Raw genomic sequence first — 20,222 nt, 5'->3', positions numbered from 1 at the left:
AAACTGTCAGTGGTGCCGTGCTTGAGAAAACCTCACACAGAGAAAGAAGACAGAAGTGAGGCTATTCTAAAAAGATACTAGTGGATTAAAATAGTTTTCAGAATGTTTTAGAAGGGGGCTTTTCCTCTACCCTCTGTCCATGACAGAAGGGGTCCAATTGTGTTCCTGGGACCTGGCTCTCTGTCATCCAGTAAGGCAGAGCAGACATGGAGGACCTGTTTTGCCATCCTCAGTTAATCCTCAAGGAAATGCGGTGGTGAACTCGTCCTTAAGTTTTTGTCCTTGTCAGGCTTTTTTCTACAACTTCAGGCATTTGCTGTCAAGGTCTTTGGTTTTAAAGCCCATGTGCTATTTTCTGTCTCCCCTGGGGCCCAGAGAGAGGGGCCGTGCTTCTGGAGATGCTGCCGCGAAACGGGGCAGGCTGTACCTCAGGCCAGGGCTATTTTTATTCAGGGTTCTCATGACAGCAGAACTGTGGAGATTTTCAGAATGCCAGTTGCTCTGCTGGTGCCTGCAGAGCCAGCACCGTAAGGAACTTGTGCTCTCAAGGGTTTAGGTAAACTCACGAGTGAGGGGCTGGAACCCAGACGAGCAGAGGAAGTTGCTCTGCTCTGCTAGGAGAGTCATGTTGGTAATAGCAATAACAATAATGATAATAATTGAACAGTTACTACAGGCTGGGCCCTGTTCTGGGTGTCCAGGTGTTGTTGAGAGACATCCTAGGGCCGCATGAAGAGCACGGACAGTGGAGCCACGCTGCTTGGCTCCTTATCGGTGTGTTGATAAGACTAATGTACAGTGACAGAGAGCAGATCAGTGGTTGCTTGGGGATGGGGGCGGGAGGGAGGGATGACAAAGGGGCACAAGAAAACTTTTGGGGGTGATGCATGTGTTCCTTATCTTGATTGTGGTGGTGATTTCACAGGTGTATACATATGTCAAAACTTATATTCTATACTTCATGTGCAGTTTATTGCACGCCAGTTGTACCTCAGTAAAGCTGTTGAAAAACAAGTAATTTGCTATATAAGTGCTAGCCATGGTCTCATTCAGTCCAAGCCCTGGACTTTGAAGATGGGTTGTTGAGCTTCCTGAGAAGGACAGTGGCTCCTCTGGTTACACAGTGGGGTTAGTAATAGGGTCAGGTCTAAACCCAGAGCCTCTGACCCCTAGTCTGATACTTTTTTTTCCTTGGCTTGTTGGGTGTGGATGGAGCTCTGCCCCTTCCCAGGAGGCCTCAAGTTTGGCCTAAGCTTTGGGAACAGTGAGAGGCAGAGTGTGAGGTCCAGCCAGGGCTGCAGAGGGGCGGCTGTTGTGCTGTGTGGGCAGCCAGGTTGAGTGGGCTGCAGCAGGGAGTCACCAGGGAGCCTCAGGGTGGGTGGTTGAGGGTTGATGTACACCAAGCTCAGTCTACACGGGAGGGAGGCTGGTAAGGAGGAGGCAGTTGAGGCGTGGCAGGGGCTGCACCTCCCTAAAGGCCAAGCTTGGACTGCCAGTTTGGCCCTGACAAGGAAGGGAGGGGTGGGACCTACTGGGACATGGGGTCTTCCTAGGAAGACAGGGACCAGTGAGAGGCTGGAGGTGGTGACTGGGTTTCTGTTCCTGAGAGCTGACAGCCATGCCTGTTTTAATGGGGTGAGAGCAAGTGGGGCTAATGGGAAAGGCTCTAGCATAATAGGGTAACAGATCTCCAACACTGAGGTGAGGGTTGTGGATGGAGGGTAGGCAGACTGGGTGAGGGGGATGCTGGTGTGGATCCTCTGTGTCTTAGTGGGGCTGATGGCCCAAGGGAGATGGCTGTGGACAGAAAGAAGTAGAGAATCCAAGGCAAGACTCTGGCTGTGAACTTGAGCTACTAGCATCACTCTGCTGAGCCTCCATTGTCCCTCTTGGTTGTTTTATTAAATGACAAGGATACAAGATGATTAAACGGTGAGATATACGTATAATCAGTGCTCATCCGATAATAGCAATTAATATGCTGGAAAAGCGAATATCCTTTAAAAAACAACCTGCTACTTCTTGTGATGTTGTCATTCGCTAATTGATCAAGTAATTTTGGAGCACCTAGTGAGTGCCTGCTGTTGTGCCATGTGCTGGAGGTACCGCAGCGAGCAGGAGCGATTCTCGCCCCCCTCGTGGAGTGCAGGGTCTCCTCTCCCTGCCATCGTCAGGGTGGCCATGTGCACAGAGGGATTGGCTGTGGGTGGGCAGGGGATTGTGCAGCCAGCACCAGGCACCCTTTCCCTTCTCCCCCCAGATTGAACCGGCCTCTGACCCTCTCGGAGAAGATTGTGTACGGACACTTGGATGACCCAGCCAACCAGGAGATCGAGCGGGGCAAGACATACCTGCGGCTGCGGCCCGACCGCGTGGCCATGCAGGATGCCACAGCCCAGATGGCCATGCTGCAGTTCATCAGCAGTGGGCTGCCCAAGGTGGCTGTGCCGTCCACCATCCACTGTGACCATCTGATCGAGGCCCAGCTCGGGGGTGAGAAAGACCTGCGCCGGGCCAAGGTGAGCTAAAGGTGGGGACAGCAGGTGCAACATGGGATGACAGGCAAAGTCCTTGAATTAGGGCATCGCCTCCAAATTCTAATGGGCTCTTTGGTTTAGTCTTTTCTTTTTAAACTTGTTTTTCCTCTTTTCTAATTCTAAAAATACCATTCGCTCATTGTGAAGATGTTAGAAAATACTGAGAAAGCCTAAAGAAAACAAAAATCCTCCTTAATCTTACTATACTAAAGGGATTTTTTTTTCTGGTCCTTTTTCTGTTATATTAGAAAAATGATGCAGATATCAGGTTCTGATACATATTGCCAGTTGCTCTGGAGAGGGTAGTTTAAATTTCCTGTTCTGCCAACATCACGTGTGCGGTCACTCCCGCTCTTATCTGACCCCCAGGGACCCTGTCAGGGAGGTAGGCGCATAGTGTTGCTCTTTGTAAATGTGAGGCGGCCAAGACACCGTGCAGTCAAGTCCCACAACCGCATGGTTGGGGCCAGACCCGTTCCCTGCACCCACTCGAGTGCTCTTGCTTACTGACTGGCCTCCTTTGGGGACTTTCTTCTGTGAAGAAGGTGTCTAATTTTGCTGAATGAGGTTGAAGCGGCTGTGTGTCAGGCTGAAGAATTTTTTCCTTGAGTTTCCCCAACCCTTCGTTATGAAACCAAATCCCTGCTCCTTCCCCCAGGCTCTGCTTGTGGTACCTTTGTAGGTGCCTACTCCTGGTAGCAGCAGGTCTCTCCCAGCTCTGGGCCTCCACCCTCTCTACCCCCTGCAGTGGAAGTAGATGCCCTTCTTGGGGGGCCATTGGCAGGAGCTGAATGCCAGTGGGGCTGTGGCCTGGCTGGGCACAGAGTGGGGCATGCAATTGAAAGTGCTGTGGCTCCCAGGGTCAGCACAGCTCAGAGGGCCTCTCAGCCCCATGGGAAATGCTCAGGGCAGCTTTCCCATTCAAGCACTTTCTTCCCACCCTGGCCCGCCAGTTTGTGTCCTGGTTGCGTGGCGGCTCTTTTTCCACTCAGCTGAGAGAGCCCAGCCTGCTGGCCAGTGGTTTCCATGTTAGCAGCAGCCACGGTGGTAACGTCACGGGGACTCCCACTGTGCCAGGAACTGGGCATCGCCAGGAACGGGTCCTCTTCAGCTCTCGAGATGACGGCCCACAGCAAGGCCACCACCTCGGGCTGGCCTCCCTTTACTTTATGGATTCAGAATCTACCTTCTGGAGATAAGATTCACAGAAGCATAGGATTTCAGAGCTCATTCCCTCATTTATTTAACAAGTGTTTACTGAACATTAATTGTATGCCAGGCACTGTGCTAGATCCTGGGGATGCAGTGTGAACACGACAGACAGGGGCTCTGCCTTCATGGATCTTAAGAGTCTGGGAGGGAGACGATAACACAAATAGGTAATGGCCAGTTTGTGTATGTGTTATGAAGGGAAAGCACAGGACTCTGAGAGTATAAGAAAGGTGCCTAATTGAGACTTTAGGGGGAAAGGGACAGGCTCTTTAAAGAATGTGACAGGTAAGCTGAGACCTAAGCACAGAAGTTGATGTTAACTGGAAGAAGAACATTCTAGACAGAACAGTATTGTAAAGGCCCCAAAAGAGGAAGAAACTTGATGCGTTTGTGGAATTGAAAGGGGGCCCGTGGGGCTGGAGTTCTCTGGTGGAAGAGAGGGTGGTATGAGGTGGGCGGGGGCAGGCACAGGCAGGGCCTTGAGGGCCGTGGGCACCATCCGAGGAGTCATTGAAGGGTTTAAGCAGGGGAGGGATATGGTCAGATTTACGTGTTTTTGTAAAGAGTCCCTCTGGCTGTTGCCCAGGGAGGCAGAGCGACCTGTCGAGGGTCACACACACAGCCAGAGAGGGATCTTGGCCGAGTTCAGGTCAAGACACTGCTGCACCACTCTGTGGCCACCCCACTGCTTCTCCTCCACTTGCACAGACACACGTGCGCAGGCACCCAGACACACGATCACCTGCCTCTTGCCCTCCATACCAATTTTATAAGTGACCTATTTGTAAATGAAAAAGCCGGTATATTAATTATTCATCAGAAAGAGACTGCTTTGGGGACCCAAGTTCTTTGTCTGCCTTTATTTCATCTGGGGGAACCAAATGGGCCCTCAGAAGAATGCATGATTGGTCTGGAGTTTAGATGAAGAGGGTTGCGTGGTTTTGAGGGTATTTTATGGAGGGCCCAGGAAGCTGACAGAGAGTCCCTCCTCTGCTTTGGAGCATGGCCCTCCTGTGCCCAGAGGCTAGTAAGTTTCATTTCCTAGTTCCTCCTTTGGGACTTGGTGCAGTCTGCTGTGGTCTCATCCCTTTTGTCACTGGGGTCTCACCTGCCCGGGGACATGCCATGGCTTCCAGATAAACCCTGGCCTCACGTCAGTGTACTGGGAAGCCTTCCTTCCCTGTGAGGAAGCTGCCTTCAAGTTATAGGCAGAATGGATGCAGCCCATCCCATTGTTTTGTTTTGTTGAAAACTGTGTTTCAGAACATGGTCCATTTGACAGTCCTTCATTTGGGACCCACCAAACATATTGAGCACCCACAACATGCCAGACACTTTTCTCAGTGTTCTGAGATGTTGTCTCATGTGCTCCTCCCTAGAAGAGAGGTAGCTTTATTTTATAATAGAATGTAGCTCTCAGGCTTTGTGGTTGGACGGCCTGGCTTCCAATCCTGGCTCTTCTGTTTAACTCTGGGATCTCCAGCAAGTTATTTCACCTCTGAGCCTCTGTTTTTGCATTTGTAAAATGGGTTTGATGACATTACCTCCCTCCCTCATGGGATGGGTTGTGAGGATGTTTAGTGTGATGCCATTTCCTTAGTGGGCATTCAGTACATGTCAGCCGAGATCACTGGCATGGCCAGATGAGGTGTCCGAGGCTCAGAGGGAGAAGCAACACCCCTCTGAGCCACAGTGGGGCCAGGATATCCACTCCATCCCACTGCTTCCCTTTGACAGTCCCCCTTCCCTTTGACCATGTCCCATTTAGACAGTCCTGTGGTGATGTGTCCCTCACTGTTGGCCTTGGCTAAGGACTTGAGTGCCAGAGGGACCCTTGGAGATGACGTAGCCCAGTTCCTTCTACAAATAAGGAAACTGAGACCCAGGGCAGGAAAGGGACTTATTCCAGAGCCACTCTCTGACCAGGTGTCACAGAACCTGTCTCTGTTCCCATGTCTTTCTCCCGAGCCTGCCAGCTGAGACTGTGGGCCAATGTCCAAGCACTTTGGGAATGCTTTGTAGAAGGCCCCCGGGAGAGGGCCTGTCTTCACAGTGCCAGCATTTCAAGGTCATAGGGGAGGTAGGGGGAAAGGAGGAGGCCATGAGCAAGGGTTGTCCCAGATGCAGACTGTGTTATTAATGTTCTGGTTATTTATTTGTCTCAATAGGACATAAACCAGGAAGTGTATAATTTCCTGGCAACTGCAGGTGCCAAGTATGGCGTGGGCTTCTGGAGGCCTGGCTCTGGAATCATTCACCAGGTAAAGCAGGGCTTGGCCTGCCTTTCAGGGGTGGGGGTTGGGAAGCAGGCTACCCTTAGGGAAGCAGAGAACACCACCGGGCCTGTGGGAGCAGGGGGCTCGAGGCTCAGGAGGGCGGAGGGGGAATAAGATGACATCTCGGTCAGCCCTTATGTTGCTCCTCCTTCATCTTTAAGTTAATTTTCATTATGTCAAGTTATACATTCTCACTCTGCATGTAAGAAATTAAAGTAGTCCCTTCTGACCACCTTGGTAACCTACATTTTAAGTTTGACATGTCTCTTGCTACACCTTTTAAGCATTATAGTACTGTATTATTTTTTGTTTTGCTTTTTTCCGTGAGCATTACCCCTTGTTGCATGGATAGCTAACATTTGATGAGCACATCCTGTGTGCCAGGCACTAGACTTAGCACTCCGCAGATATTAACTCAATGCTCACCACGACCCTACGAGGTAGGGGTTTTATTATCCTCACCTTACAGGTTAGGAAACTGAGGCACAAAAAAGTTAATCTGCTTGCCCAGGGACACCCAGCTGGCTAATTGTGGAGCCAGGATTTGCATCCATGCAGCCTGGCCCTGGAGCCAGTGCTCCGCACTGCTGGGCTGCTTTACGGCCCCCATCACACCCAGGGCTTCTTCCCCCTCAGGGCACAGAGCGTTCCTTGGAGTCTTTTTGGTGCCTTCATAGTATTCTGTAGGATGGAGGTACCATGGGTCACGTGACTATGTCAGCCAGGAGTTCTTCTGGGGTCTCCCCCAGCATGGATTTTCTCTTGGTGGGTAGTTTTGTCTCTAAGTGCAAGTGTGTGTGTGCATGTTTCTGGGGAAATGGGTGCTTAGCTCTCATCACAGGCGACTGCTGAGGACCCCTGACCTTGTTTATGGGGTGCGCACTGATTTGTGTGTCCATTTGCCCCCCATCCTGTGTCTGAAACCTGCCTCTTTGCACCTTTCCAAGGTGACCCTTCTCCCCACCTCCATCCGAGGCCTCCTTCAAGATGAGCTAAGTCAGGCTGTAATCTGGCATGCCTGGGCTCCCAGCACTGCCCCACTCTGAAACCAGAGCCCACGGATCAATGCTCTGCCCTTTCAAACCAGCGCCCTCACCAGGAAGGGGCTGCCTGGGAATGGCAGGGCACATGAGTGTACAGGGGCCGGAAAGCCTCTCTCAGCCACAGGGCTAGGGAGTCGGGGGACCCAGCCTTGGCCTTTTGTTGTGAAGGACACCTCAATCCAAGTGCCCCCCATTCCACCTCAGTACAAATGCCCAGGCCTTTTTGGCAGCTCCTGGGCCAAAGTTTGGGGCTGTGAGTGATGGCAGCTCATACCTGCCATTGGCCACCAGCTAAGCTTACAGCCTGATGTATTTGTTCCTTTAAAAATAAAATGCACGGGAATCATGTGGTCCCTGTGCAGTCTTTCTCCCCCAATGTCAGGCTGTCAGCAGCTTCAGTCCACCACGTCCAAATCAAGCCTTAACCGCTTTCCCTCCGCCTCGAATGCCCAGCAGATCCTCCCTCCTCCACGTGTCCGCTTTCTTGGGACGTCTGTGAAGCCGCCGGCCCTCCCTGTGCCCCACACTGGGGCACACTCATGTGATCCTGTGGGCCCCTCCACATTATGACCCCAGTGTGTGCCTGGTGCTTTCCCCACCACACCGTGTGCTCTGTGGGGACAGTGACTGGGGCTTCTTTATTCCTCTCCAGTTGTGGGCCCGGGGCCAGGTCAGTACAGAATAGGTCCTCAGTGTACGTGTGTGTTGTGTGGATAGATGGCTGAATTTCCAGTTTTATGTTCTAGATGTTGGTCCAGCCTAAAATACACTTCTCCCCCCTCACCCCTTTCTGCTCAGCTGTATGCAGCCGACTGCTGAGGTCACTGTCACAAGCAGCTTCATTGTGACACTTTCTGCAGTCCTTGGGTCTGCACTAACCTCTCCCTTCTGGACGTGGACCACACTCAGGGTCTACACCGTGTGACCACACTGAATTCTCGTGGACCATACTTAGGGTCTACACCGTGTGACCACACTGAATTCTATGTGTCTGGTTTTCATGAATCAGACTTCTACAACCTTGAGGAGCTTTAGAAATTAACTGGTTTTAAATCTTTGTATATGGCTGAGGCAGGAGGCCCGGAGAAATGAAACAGTTAAACAGTGTTCTCTGCCACAGTTGTTTTTTGTTAGGGATTTCAAATGTTTTGGAGGAAATGCTCACTGCCAGCGCCTTCGGGTGCCTCTGAAGGGAACACTATGAAATAAGAAAGGTGATGATGTGGATATCATCTTCCTTGAGCAAGTCACTTCAATTCCCAGAGCCACCTCCAGGCTGCTGGGGTTGGGGAGACACCGTCTATACTTCTTTTCAGTTCAGCAGTGGAAAAGCTCGTGGCCTGTGCTCCCATTGGGTCCCCAGTGCTTCCTGTGGGGGCTGGAGCCAGGTTGTGAAAGAATTTTCTGCCCTGATGGGAAGCCAGATAGGCATGTTCCACACGTCCAGTACTCAAGGCAGAGTGTTGTCAGGAGCACCTTTCAGTGGTCATGCTTGTCCCCAGGCCTTCACAGGACACATTCTTGTATCCCAATTCATCTGGTTCTTCCCACTATCCTGGGGTCAAGATGATGTGGGCGTTCTTATTACTGTGCTAACAAATGAGGAAACTGGGGAGGCACTTACAAGCCCACGTCATACAGTCAGGAACTGTCAGAGCTGTTCACGAGCCCAGGCCACCGACTCCCAAGTCTCTGGCTCTTCCGGGCCGCGCTGGAGTGGCCCCATCCTGGAGGAGTGCCTAGGAATGGCCCAGTGGCCCAGTGTCAGCAGGGGAGAGTTTTGCAGACCCCCTTTGAGCCTTACCTCCATTCTCTGTAGTGGGCTTTTAAGCTTAAGGTCTTGGATTCTTTTTCAGATCATTCTGGAAAACTATGCGTACCCTGGGGTTCTTCTGATTGGCACTGATTCCCACACCCCCAATGGCGGTGGCCTGGGGGGCATCTGCATTGGAGTAGGGGGTGCTGATGCAGTGGATGTCATGGCTGGGATCCCCTGGGAGCTGAAGTGCCCCAAGGTGAGGCGTAAGAAGGGGCTTATTTCGAGGTGGCTACAGAGGGGGGGTTGGTGGGGATGAATGGGAGATGTGGAACCCAAGGGGATGAGGGAAAAGGTCAGGCTCAAATCTCTTTCAGAGGGAGGTGGGGATAGATAAGCAGAAACGGGAATTCCAGCAGGTGGATTCCTGGTTGGAACATGGCACACGGCACACAGGGCCTGTAATTGCTCTCTTGCCCCACATGTTTAGGTGATTGGTGTGAAGCTGATGGGCTCACTCTCCGGTTGGACCTCTCCCAAAGATGTGATCCTAAAGGTGGCGGGTATCCTCACGGTGAAAGGTGGCACAGGTGCTATTGTGGAGTACCACGGGCCTGGCGTAGATTCCATCTCCTGCACTGGTGAGGAAGGCGGCCACATGACGTGGCTCTTGGCCTGCGCTGGGCCTAAAGGGGCCTGTAGTTGAGCTGTAGAAGCTGTGAATGGCCTTCCCCTAAGAATCTGTCCAGTCATTTTGGACTTAGGGTGGACATTTAGAGGTAGAGGAGAGATTGTCTAGTCCAGGTCCCTCATTAAACAGAGGAGGAGATTGAGGCCCCTCACGGAGGGCAGGTAACTTCCCTGTGGCCATACAGTTAAGGGCCAAGCCAACTTCCGTTGCTGGGCCCTTGCCATGGCACTGGGCCACCTTGGGTGATCCAGAAGAAGAATCTCAGAGAGGATGGAGGTGGTATGGGAATGGGGAATCAGAATCATTCACAAAGCAGCCCCATCCCCACGTCTTCCCTTGGCTGGAGTTGGAGCCTCACTCACTTCCATGGATTAGAGATTATTTCCTCTTAGCCTCCAAGGCCAGGTGGGAGCCACTCCCTTCCTACTCATCACTCCTGGTGATCTGGCATCAGTGCCTGGGCCCTCAGAAATCCAGGGACAGAGCAGCCTTGATGGCCAGGTTCAGAGCTCTCACTGCTTCAGCAGCCCGAATTTGTTTCCCGGTCGCAGAACCACGCCACCTGTCTGTCATTTGCCATGCTGTGGTGGCGGCTCACATAGAAGAACTAGAAGACTTAGGACTAGGATATACAACCATGCACTGGAACTTTGGGTAGGAAAAAAAAAAAGAAATCCAGGGAGACTTGGAACAAGCTTCAGAGATGAACCAGTCCAGACTTCCCCAGGTGCCTGCCTCAGCTCCACAGCAGGCCAACATAGCTGCTGTTCTGCTGATACTTGTACCCCTCCGGTGATGGGGGGCTCATTCTTACAGGTAGCCCTTAGTACCATTGGACAGCTCAGTTAGGAAGTTGATAAGCCTAGACCCATGTCCCAGCAACCCCATGAGGCTGGTGTCCTGATAGCAGACATGACATCTGTAAGCCTCATCAGGGCTGTGTGAGGCTCTGTGGTCCAAACAGTGGATATCATTCTAGTCTTATTGCTGGAAAACCTCTGAGACGCAGAAACACTTCCACATAGCACCACGGTGTGGCTCAGGGGGAGGGCAGGCCTGACACCAGGCAGATAGACCGAGACCCGAGTGCCGGCATCTGCATTTGCTTTACGGCACGACCTTGGACCCTCTGAGCCAGTTCCCTCATCTGCAAAATGGACACAGTAACGACGGGACAGTCTGGTCAGGTCAGCCCTCAGTACATGGTGGCCGTCTTGTTTGCCAAGCAGGACAGCCAGGCCAGAACTAGAATTTTGCTTGTAGGGGCTGAATCTTCTGTTTTCTTCACTCTTCCCAGTGGCCACTCTGAGAGCCAGGACACAGCTCTGGCCCCCGTGGCCTCTCTTCACTGGCCCTTGTTGTAACCCTGGGCCACGGGATAGCGGTGTGAGCAAGGGAAGACGTGATGCCAGCTCCCTGGTGTGAAGACGTGTGTGCACACCTAGCAGGTAGTGGGACCCACGCCCAGCTGCTCAGCCAGCCTCCCTGGGCTCTTTCTCTACAGGCATGGCGACAATCTGCAACATGGGTGCAGAAATTGGGGCCACCACTTCAGTGTTTCCTTACAACCACAGAATGAAGAAATACCTGAACAAGACAGGCCGAGCAGGTGAGCTGGCAGGGGCAGGGTGGGGGGAGCAGAACAGTCGTGAGCTATACCTTTCCCTATCTGCCTTAGGATTGGGGCCCCCTGAAAGGGTCGCGGAATACCAGTTCTTCTTGGCCTGGTCCCTGGGGTCCCCTACAGGAAGCTCTGGAAATGACACGGACCTGCTTCTGTTTATAATTCCTGCCCCCGCAGGGGGAGGAGGAAAAACATTTGGAACAAGAACCACTTTCCCAGCCTCCCCCCACAACTTCCCTGAGGTTCTTCTAACTTGGATTCTTTGAAGCCGGGAGTTGGAAATGGGCCCTGCGGGAGGGAGCACTGAAGGGAGGTAAGGGAGGGTGATTGGTGGAGCCACAGGCCAGGGGGCCGTGGGGAGAGCTTGTCAGTTTGCTTCCTAGCTCTGAGCACATGGAGTCCTACCTGGAAGGGCCTTTTCTCCCTTTCATTATCAAGTAACTTGTCTCCCTTCAAAACTCAGTGCGTCTCATCCGCAGGAAACCTTCCCTGACTCTGAACCTCAGTTGTTGCTTCTCTTCTGTGTCCCCATGTTCCTGTGTGTCTCTGTCACGTCATATTGTAACTTCCAGCTCACTGACTGCTCCTTTGCTAGATTGCGAGCTCCTCAAGGGCAGGGACAGTGTCCCATGCTGTTTATTTTGTTCCTTTGTTGGCCCCGTCAGTGCCCAGGGCCCGGTGTTTGGCAGGTGCCGGGTCGCTGTGGCTCAGATGGATGAACGGAAGGATGGATGGTGAAGTTTCATGACCAATTTCTGTTTCACATGCTTCAATCTCCCTTCCTCATTGATTTCAGAGATTGCCAGTCTAGCTGATGAATTCAAGGATCACTTGGTACCTGACCCTGGCTGCCATTATGACCAACTGATTGAAATTAACCTCAGCGAGGTGAGGAAGGGAATTGAGTCCAAGGAGTTTCCAAGGGTGGGAGATTCAGGCCCTGTCTGGGGGCTTCTAGTGGTCCCTGGGGAGGGCCAGGGCAGATCCCTGCCTGCACGGCAGCAGGGCTCTTGGGCCTTTGGCTCTCCAGTGCCCCTGAAAAGTGCTGCCTGAATCAGGCTGCAGTGGGGTGGGAGGGGGGCGGCAGGAGGGATATGTAGCCAAGGGGAGAGCGGAGTTGGCTGTGGCTGGTGATTCAGAAACTGGTTTTGTTTGCCCCCACCTCGGCTTTAGCAGAAGCCAAGATTTCTCCCTGGAGTTTGCCTTGTTGTCAGAGTTCAGAGGGCAAGGCCCCATATTCCCAGACCTGAGCAGGGTTTGACACCCTGAGACCTGCGGACCAGAGCAGGCATCTGGAAGATCAGAGGAAAGGCAGGCTGGAGGAACAGAAGCAGTAGGGCAGAGTGGTCAAGGGTTTAGGCCCTGAAGCCAGTCTGTGTGAGTTCACATTTTGACTCTGCCGCTTAACCCTGTGACCTTGGGCGAGTTACTCAACCTCTGTGGGCCTCACTTCATCATGTAAACTTAAGGCAGTTGTGGGAATTCAATGAGCTAATTCATCTAATAAGAATTGCTAACGTTTATTGAGTGCTCACTGTGTGCCAGGCACTTTGCTAAGTGCTTTACATTTACTGGTAAGTGTTATCACATGTGAAGCATCTGGTCTTAAGTCCATTGTGTCATAAGATTCCAAAAGCACCATAGTGTGGGAGAAAGTGGACTTATGAAGCTGACAGCCTTGATTCATTCCATGCCTCTGCCATCTCCTAGCTTTGTGACCTTGAGCAAAGCACGTCACCTCCTTCATCTGCAGACTGGAGCAGATACCAGCCTTTCAGGGTTAGAGGGATCCCAAGGAGCTGGTGCATGTACAGTGCCCAGTGCTCGAGTGTTTCCTGGGTGAGGTTTGAGCCATAAGAACAGTGACTGGCCTCCCAGGCTGTCTGTAAGGTCTTGGTGAGGAGGAGCCAGGCAGCCTCTGAAGAACAGAGGCTGTTCACACTCCAAGATTTGTTCTCTCAGCTCTCTTTCTGCTCCTCGTGTCTTTTTTCTTCAGCTGAAGCCGCACATCAATGGGCCCTTCACCCCCGACCTGGCTCACCCCGTCGCAGAAGTAGGCACTGTGGCAGAGAAGGAAGGATGGCCTCTGGACATCCGAGTGGGTGAGCACCTTCCACCCTGTTGGTTTAACAGGCCTCAGGGCCAGTGGGTCTGCCCAGGGCTGTAGACAATCGCCTGGGCGCTTCCAAAATTTACCAGGCACTTCCTGAAATAGTTTGTTTTTTCTTTATGGCTTTTTTAAAAAAATTACTTTTCTTGGTATAAAAGAAATATATGCTTATTATAGAGAACATTGGTAAACAAGAATTTTAAAACACCCTTAATCTGAATCTCCAACCAAAAACTAGCTCTGGGGCTCTTTGAGAAGTATGCTGTGTTTCTGTGTACACGTATATATTGATGTGTGTATTTTTCTGTTTTACAAACATTTCATCATACCAGCCATGCTGCCTGATTTCATTTTACATGCTTTACATATACGTTCACACTGGCATGTCGGTATCACTGGCACCTGCTGTTGTCACAGTACAGGGTGACTGTGAAGAGCATGGACCCTGGAGCAGGTGGCCTGGGTTTGAATCTGACTCTGCCACTTCATAGCTGGGTGACCGCGAGCAAGTTACTTCACCTCCCTGTGCCTCGGTTCCCCATCTGTAGAATAGGAGTGATCTCGTACTTACCTGTTGTTGGGAGAAGTGACAAGTTATAACATGAAAAGAGCTTTGCACAGCACCTGGCATAAAGTGCTATATAATGTGTTCACCCTCATAGCTGAAGTAAATAAAAAAATCTGTGGTAGTTTAATAATTAGAAAATAAATTGATTTGAGAGGCTGTCTTGATATCTAGCGATAGTGTGATGTCACCCAGTCTTTACTTTTTGAATAACTGTGATAGACTTTTTTTAAAAAACTCTTTTTACTCTGATTATAAACCAATAAAAAAGTCAGAAAATTCTAGAAAGTATAAAGGAAGAAAATTAACCTCTCCTATGAGCATCTCACCCAGCAGTGGCCACTGTTAATGTTTTAATGTGAGCCCTCTGATGTGCATACACGTACAGATTATATTATTGTGAGAATGGCTTATACTACTACCATATATGTTCAGTGTCATGTTCAGTGGCCACATTGTCTTCCCTTAAATGGCTGGATCGTGAGTAGCCTGACCTTTGCTGTTGGACAGTTAGGTTGCTTCCAACTTGTCTCTGTTGAGAACAGCCCCTGGCCCAGCACAGTTGGTGAACTTTTGACCTGGTCTGGATAGTTCGAGGTCAGGTGGAGACCTCTGATCACTGTCTCCTCCTGACCCAACACCTATAATGCACCAGGTCTGATTGGCAGCTGCACCAACTCCAGCTATGAGGACATGGGGCGCTCAGCAGCTGTGGCCAAGCAGGCGCTGGCCCGTGGACTCAAGTGCAAGTCCCAGTTCACCATCACACCGGGCTCTGAGCAGATCCGCGCCACCATTGAGCGGGATGGCTACGTGAGTGCCCACGTGCCCCTGCCCCTGGCTTCCCCACCCCACCACTGAATAATGTGGCTTCAGGGTGGGACAAGCCACAGCCTTATTGGCCAGGGCTGGTACAGGTCCCAGCAGCTGCCCCAGGGTTCCAGTACAGCTCTTCATCCTCAGGCTGCCGAACTATTCTTTTCCATCAGCCACTAGCCTGCCCATGACAATTCCCTGTCCTCCTCTCTCCCCTACAGGCACAGATCCTGAGGGATGTGGGTGGCATCGTCCTGGCCAACGCCTGTGGCCCCTGCATTGGCCAGTGGGACAGGTGAGAGGTGCATCTTTGATAGGACAGCCCCTTGTGTCCTGGGGTATAGAGCCTCAGATGTTGAGGGGAGACGTTACTAGGGCAGAGAGAAGAGAATCAACCGAAAGCCTGTAGCTTCAGGGGCTGTTGTACATTAGAAGACTTTTCCAGAAAGGACTGGCAAGTTGGGCTGGAAGTAAAGAGGAGGAGCCCCACAGTGGCACTGAGTGGCCACTGGCTGAAGCCTGGGCTAGAAGGAAGAATCCAAAGAGGCCTCATCCTAATGACACAGCCGAGGGCTCTGACGGAGCCATTTGAAAGGAGACAGTGGCCCCAGGTCAAGAAACGCAGGCCTCAATCTGGGCTCTGCCTCTGCCTTACATGTGGTTTCAAGCAAACCTCAGTGATCCCTGAGGTTTCCTCCTGCTCTGATGTGTGAGTCCCAGTGAGGAGGTGATTGTTTCAGGGTCTTTCCATTTCTCCTTCCTCTGTCATGAGCTAGGCAGGGTGGGCCAGGTGACAAGGTCAGACATCCCTGACCTTATTCCCTCTGACCTGGCAGAAAGGACATCAAGAAGGGGGAGAAGAACACAATCGTCACCTCCTATAATAGGAACTTCACGGGCCGCAACGATGCAAACCCCGAGACCCATGCCTTCGTCACGTCCCCGGAGGTGAGGCTCTGCCCAGCCAGGCCCTAGCCTGGACTGCCTCTGGGGGCTTTGCCCCTGGCCGGTCAGGGGAGGTAGGGAGAGATAGGCTGCCGAGGGAGGGCTAGCATTGCAGGGCAAGGGGCTGTCGGAGCAGAAACCGAGAGCCACAGGCCTTGCTGGCCTCACACGTCACGCTCCTGTGGTGCCCCTGCCTGGCCCGCTTCCCATCCCAGGAGTCCGAGGTGTTGTTCAGTGCAGTTACGGTCATAGACAGGAGCTGGAAATCACCACCTGGGACAAACGCCAGCCCTGCCTCTACCCAGCCGTGTGGGCTTGGCCGAGTCACTTTCCTTCTCTGCGCCCCAGGATCCTGTCAGGATTACATGAGCGAGTATGGAAAGCACTTGCCGGGCAGGAGGCCTCGTTGTTACAGTGAACATCGAGTGAGCCAGGCACTCCAGGTGCTTAGTGGAGATTCAGCCTCAGCATGGTCGGCACCTGGCCGGTCTTTCTTGACTTGATCTTGTACGAGTGTTCCAGTGTTGCTAAAACTGAGTGAAGAGACGGCCTCTTCCATGTTTTCAGTGTGCTACCCGTTTGGGAACATTTTCATCCCAGCAGCGTTTCTATGCCAGGGCTTCTCCAGGGTGCTGGGCCTCTCCTGGTCCAGGGTGGCACAGCTTGAGGAGGGCACTGAGGCCCAGGCCCTGGTGGGGAATGGTAGAGGCCAACTGTTCTTGGGGTTCATGAGTCCTCTGCAGGCCCGATGGCCCGTGGTCCCAGAGACATTCCTGCAGCTCCAGCCTCTGAGGGGAAGCGGGGTCTGTGGACCACCTGGAAATGGAGGCTGGGGAGTCTTGGGTTCCATTCTCAGTTTTGGTCTAGGCTTCTGCTGGGGTGGGGCACAGGAGTAGTGATTGATGCTAACCAACAAACTGGCCGCCTCCATTTCAGATTGTCACAGCCCTGGCCATTGCTGGCACCCTCAAGTTCAACCCAGAGACTGACTTCCTGACCGGCAAGGATGGCAAGAAGTTCAGGCTGGAGGCTCCGGATGCAGATGAACTTCCCCAAGCGGTGAGCAGGCACCGCCACCCTCTGCTCTTACCTGCCGCGCCTGGGGGCCTCAGGCAACTGCTGACTGCTGTGTAACCAAGATACTTCCTTCCCAACATCCCAAGACCTCGGCCCTGCCCATGCTGGGCAGGCAGGGCTGGCCCTCTCAGTGAGAATGGAGCAGCTTTATTCACTGGCAGGGAAAGGCTTGGAGCAGGGGGGAGAGCTCGTCCATGTGGGGACTGAGGATTCGGCACCCAGCGTGTCCCTGTCCCTGTTCCCTGCTGTAGGAGTTCGACCCTGGGCAGGACACCTACCAGCACCCCCCCAAGGACAGCAGCGGGCAGCGGGTGGACGTGAGCCCCACCAGCCAGCGCCTGCAGCTCCTGGAGCCTTTTGACAAGTGGGACGGCAAAGACCTGGAGGATCTGCAAATCCTCATCAAGGTCAGCAACGAGGGGCCTGGGGAACAGCGCCATCCTGCCGGGGCACCCTTCCCTGATCAGCAGGAAGGGCTGTGAGACCACGCATCCTCCCCTGCGCCCCGGTGGAGGAGAAGGTCAGGATTAGGGTGGGGGGCTGGAAGGGAGGTTTGGCTGCAGAGGAGCGCAGGCAGAGCTGGATCTGGCCAGCTGCTATCTGGGGCTCTCAGCCATCTGGCTGCAGCTGGTGAGGGCCACCTCCAGTGGTGTGGGAAGTGAATGCAGCACAGGGAGGGCAGGAAGAGCACGTGTGACCCTGCACAGCAGGTCTGTACCCCTCCGGCTTGACCAGCTAGGCTCCAGAAGCCCTTGATTTCTCTGTTCCCCCAGTTGGTTGTTAGTAGGTGTGGCTTGTATTTGGGAGCTGAGCTGACATGAGCCTTTGTGGTGTGGCCAGAGGCCTCAGACCCATGTCAGACATGAATTTATTTTTACCAAGGAGTCTCCAGGTGGTGACGCAGCCAGTAATAAGCCCACATGATAAGATGAAACTGATCAGGGGCCGGCCTGGTGGTGCAGCAGTTAAGTGCGAGCGCTCCGCTGCTGGCCGCACGGGTTCGGATCCTGGGCGTGCACTGATGCATCGTTTGTCAAGCCATGCTGTGGTGGCGTCCCATATAAAGTAGAGGAAGATGGGCACGGATGTTAGCCCAGGGCCAGTCTTCCTCAGCAAAAAGAGGAGGATTGGCATCGGATGTTAGCTCAGGGCTGATCTTCCTCACAGAAAAAAAGAAAAAGAAAAAAAAAAAAAGAAACTGATAAGTCACCAGCCAGGTCCTGGATACATCCCCGGGCTCCCCTCTCTGTGTCTGAGATGAGGTCTATAGCTGTTCTTCCAGCCTGGGCCTCTCTTACCTGGGGGCCTAGGCCTGAAGCGTGGGTGAGCAGACATATCTGTGCCCTGTCCAGCCTCCGCCCTCTCTGAATGTCCTGTCCTGGAGACCTCACTGAGCAGCCGAGGCCTTGGAGGGGTGGGTGACGGCCTTGCCGGAGGCCTCTTGGCCCCAGTGTGGCGATGCCAGGACTGCAGACCACGTATCCAAAGCCTGACGTGCTTCTCTTGTCTCCCTTCCTGGGTCCAGCCACTGGGGCCTGCTGCCTGTCTCCAGAGGGCTTCTCCCTTCATCCAGCCCTCAGGGGCCTTGCCCTGACTTCTGTCCTCTGCTCATCCACCCAAGGTCAAAGGGAAGTGTACCACTGACCACATCTCAGCTGCTGGCCCCTGGCTCAAGTTCCGTGGGCACCTGGACAATATCTCCAATAATCTGCTCATTGGGGCCATTAACGTTGAAAACGGCAAAGCCAACTCCGTGCGCAATGCCATCACCCAGGAGTTTGGTCCTGTCCCTGACACTGCCCGCTACTACAAGGTGGGTCAGAGTTGGTGGGGGCAGGCATGGGGGTCTTCTGACACCTCCTCATGGCTGGGTGGGGCAGGGTGGGTGGTCCAGGGAAGGGGTGCTCCCCACCCAGGAGCCCACATCAACGGCTCTGCAGTTGAAGGGTGTCCCTGTGCCTCAGAGGCAGTCCTGTGTCTGTCACCCTCACCGTGTACCCACTGCTCTGGGCTCTGCTCCCACACTGTGGCCCTGCACCCACAGCCTGCCTCTCTGCTGAGCACTGAGGGCTGGGCCATACCTCCCCATGCCCACTGCAGAGGGGCAGGGCCCATGTTTGATCACCTCTGTCCCCTCAGGGCCTGGTTTGGGCCTGATTCACCTCTGACTTCACCTGCCCTTGAGGAGCAAGTGAGGGGCCTCTCAAGCCCCTTGACCTGTGAGCCTCAGGAAACCCAGGGGCTGGGCAGGTGGGGCCAGTGCCCTCCTCTCCCTCATAACCTGGCTCCTCACTTATCGGACAGAAACATGGCATCCGGTGGGTGGTGGTCGGCGATGAGAACTATGGCGAGGGCTCGAGCCGGGAGCACGCAGCGCTGGAGCCTCGCCACCTCGGGGGCCGGGCCATCATCACCAAGAGCTTCGCAAGGATCCACGGTGAGCTGGAGCCACATGCCTGGCTCCCATTTTCCACCACAGCCACACAGCCCAGCCTCTGCCCCTGCAGATTTGTGTTGAGTCGAACGCCCACAGCTGCCCACCTCAGGCAAGCAGTGGTCTTGCTTTCCCACTTGTAGAGCTAAGCAGTTGAAATCCAGGACACAGAGTCAAATTATGTATTTTTGTGTGTGTGTGTGAGGAAGATCAGCCCTGAGCTAACAAACATCCAATGCCAATCCTTTTTTTTTGCCAAGGAAGACTGGCCCTGGGCTAACACCTGTGCCCATCTTCGTCTACTTTATATGGTATGCCACCACAGCATGGCCTGACAAGCAATGCGTCGATCCATGCCCGGGGTCTGGGCTGGCCCCCAAATTGTGTTTTCTGACTGTGAACGTTTATCAGGAAGGCCTTACGGAGACACAAGCACCAACACACACTTGCATAAGGTCCTAGCAAAAGGCGCAACATTGGGAGTGCAGCCGACCTGGTCCTAGTAGTCACTACCCCAGGTTTGTCCCCAGGTGGCAGGACTAGGGTATTTCTCCTAGAGCCCTAACCGGACTTAGAAAAGGAAGCTCTCAGGTCAGCCCTGTGGCACAGTGGTTAAGTTCAGTGTGCTTTGGTTTGGGGGCCTGGGTTCGTGGGTTCGAATCCTAGGCGTGGACCTACTCCACTCCTCAGCCATGCTGAGGCAGCGATCCACATACAAAAGAGAGGAAGATTGGCACTGATGTTAGCTCAGGGCTGATCTTCCTCACCAAAAAAAAAAAAGTAAAGGAAGCTCTCTGGGCTGGTGAGATTCCCTGTGCAGAGAAGCAGGGACAGGGCCCTGCCTGCTGTGGACTCAGTGTGCCCTCTGCCTTCCAGAAACCAACCTGAAGAAGCAGGGCCTGCTGCCTCTCACCTTCGCTGACCCAGCAGATTACAACAAGATTCACCCCGTGGACAAGCTGACCATCCAGGGCCTGAAGGACTTTGCCCCCGGCAAGGTCAGGGGGCCAGGGAAGGAGGGTGGGTCGGTCAGCCCAGCTCCCCTGGGGCCCTCTTGAGTAGGGGGGAAGGTAGAGGGCAGCCACTTTGCTTCCTCTCCTTCTATACCTGGCCCCATGTGCACCTCTTCCCATGAG

At 53.4% G+C, this 20,222-nt stretch overlaps 1 protein-coding gene across 2 annotated transcripts in view; it reads left to right on the top strand.

Annotated features, from left to right (window-relative positions):
• ACO2 (aconitase 2) overlaps positions 1-20,222 on the top strand; it is a 52,822-nt gene that overhangs the window by 31,713 nt on the left and 887 nt on the right. For both annotated transcript variants that reach the window (XM_087448850.1, XM_004437908.3), the window contains 15 exons: positions 2,261-2,519; positions 5,918-6,010; positions 8,925-9,083; positions 9,315-9,465; positions 11,020-11,124; positions 11,936-12,027; positions 13,136-13,241; positions 14,470-14,627; positions 14,852-14,925; positions 15,467-15,578; positions 16,512-16,634; positions 16,904-17,059; positions 18,274-18,465; positions 18,957-19,089; positions 19,963-20,084. In XM_087448850.1, the coding sequence (XP_087304976.1) occupies positions 2,261-2,519; positions 5,918-6,010; positions 8,925-9,083; positions 9,315-9,465; positions 11,020-11,124; positions 11,936-12,027; positions 13,136-13,241; positions 14,470-14,627; positions 14,852-14,925; positions 15,467-15,578; positions 16,512-16,634; positions 16,904-17,059; positions 18,274-18,465; positions 18,957-19,089; positions 19,963-20,084 (2,035 nt within the window). The remainder of the gene's footprint in view (positions 1-2,260; positions 2,520-5,917; positions 6,011-8,924; positions 9,084-9,314; positions 9,466-11,019; positions 11,125-11,935; positions 12,028-13,135; positions 13,242-14,469; positions 14,628-14,851; positions 14,926-15,466; positions 15,579-16,511; positions 16,635-16,903; positions 17,060-18,273; positions 18,466-18,956; positions 19,090-19,962; positions 20,085-20,222) is intronic.

Source organism: Ceratotherium simum, chromosome 25 (assembly GCF_057802395.1).
Source record: "Ceratotherium simum simum isolate JZ-2026a chromosome 25, ASM5780239v1, whole genome shotgun sequence".
NCBI lineage: Eukaryota > Metazoa > Chordata > Mammalia > Perissodactyla > Rhinocerotidae > Ceratotherium > Ceratotherium simum.
Note: the sequence above shows the minus strand (reverse complement) of the source record. Positions and strands in the feature narration are given on the sequence as shown.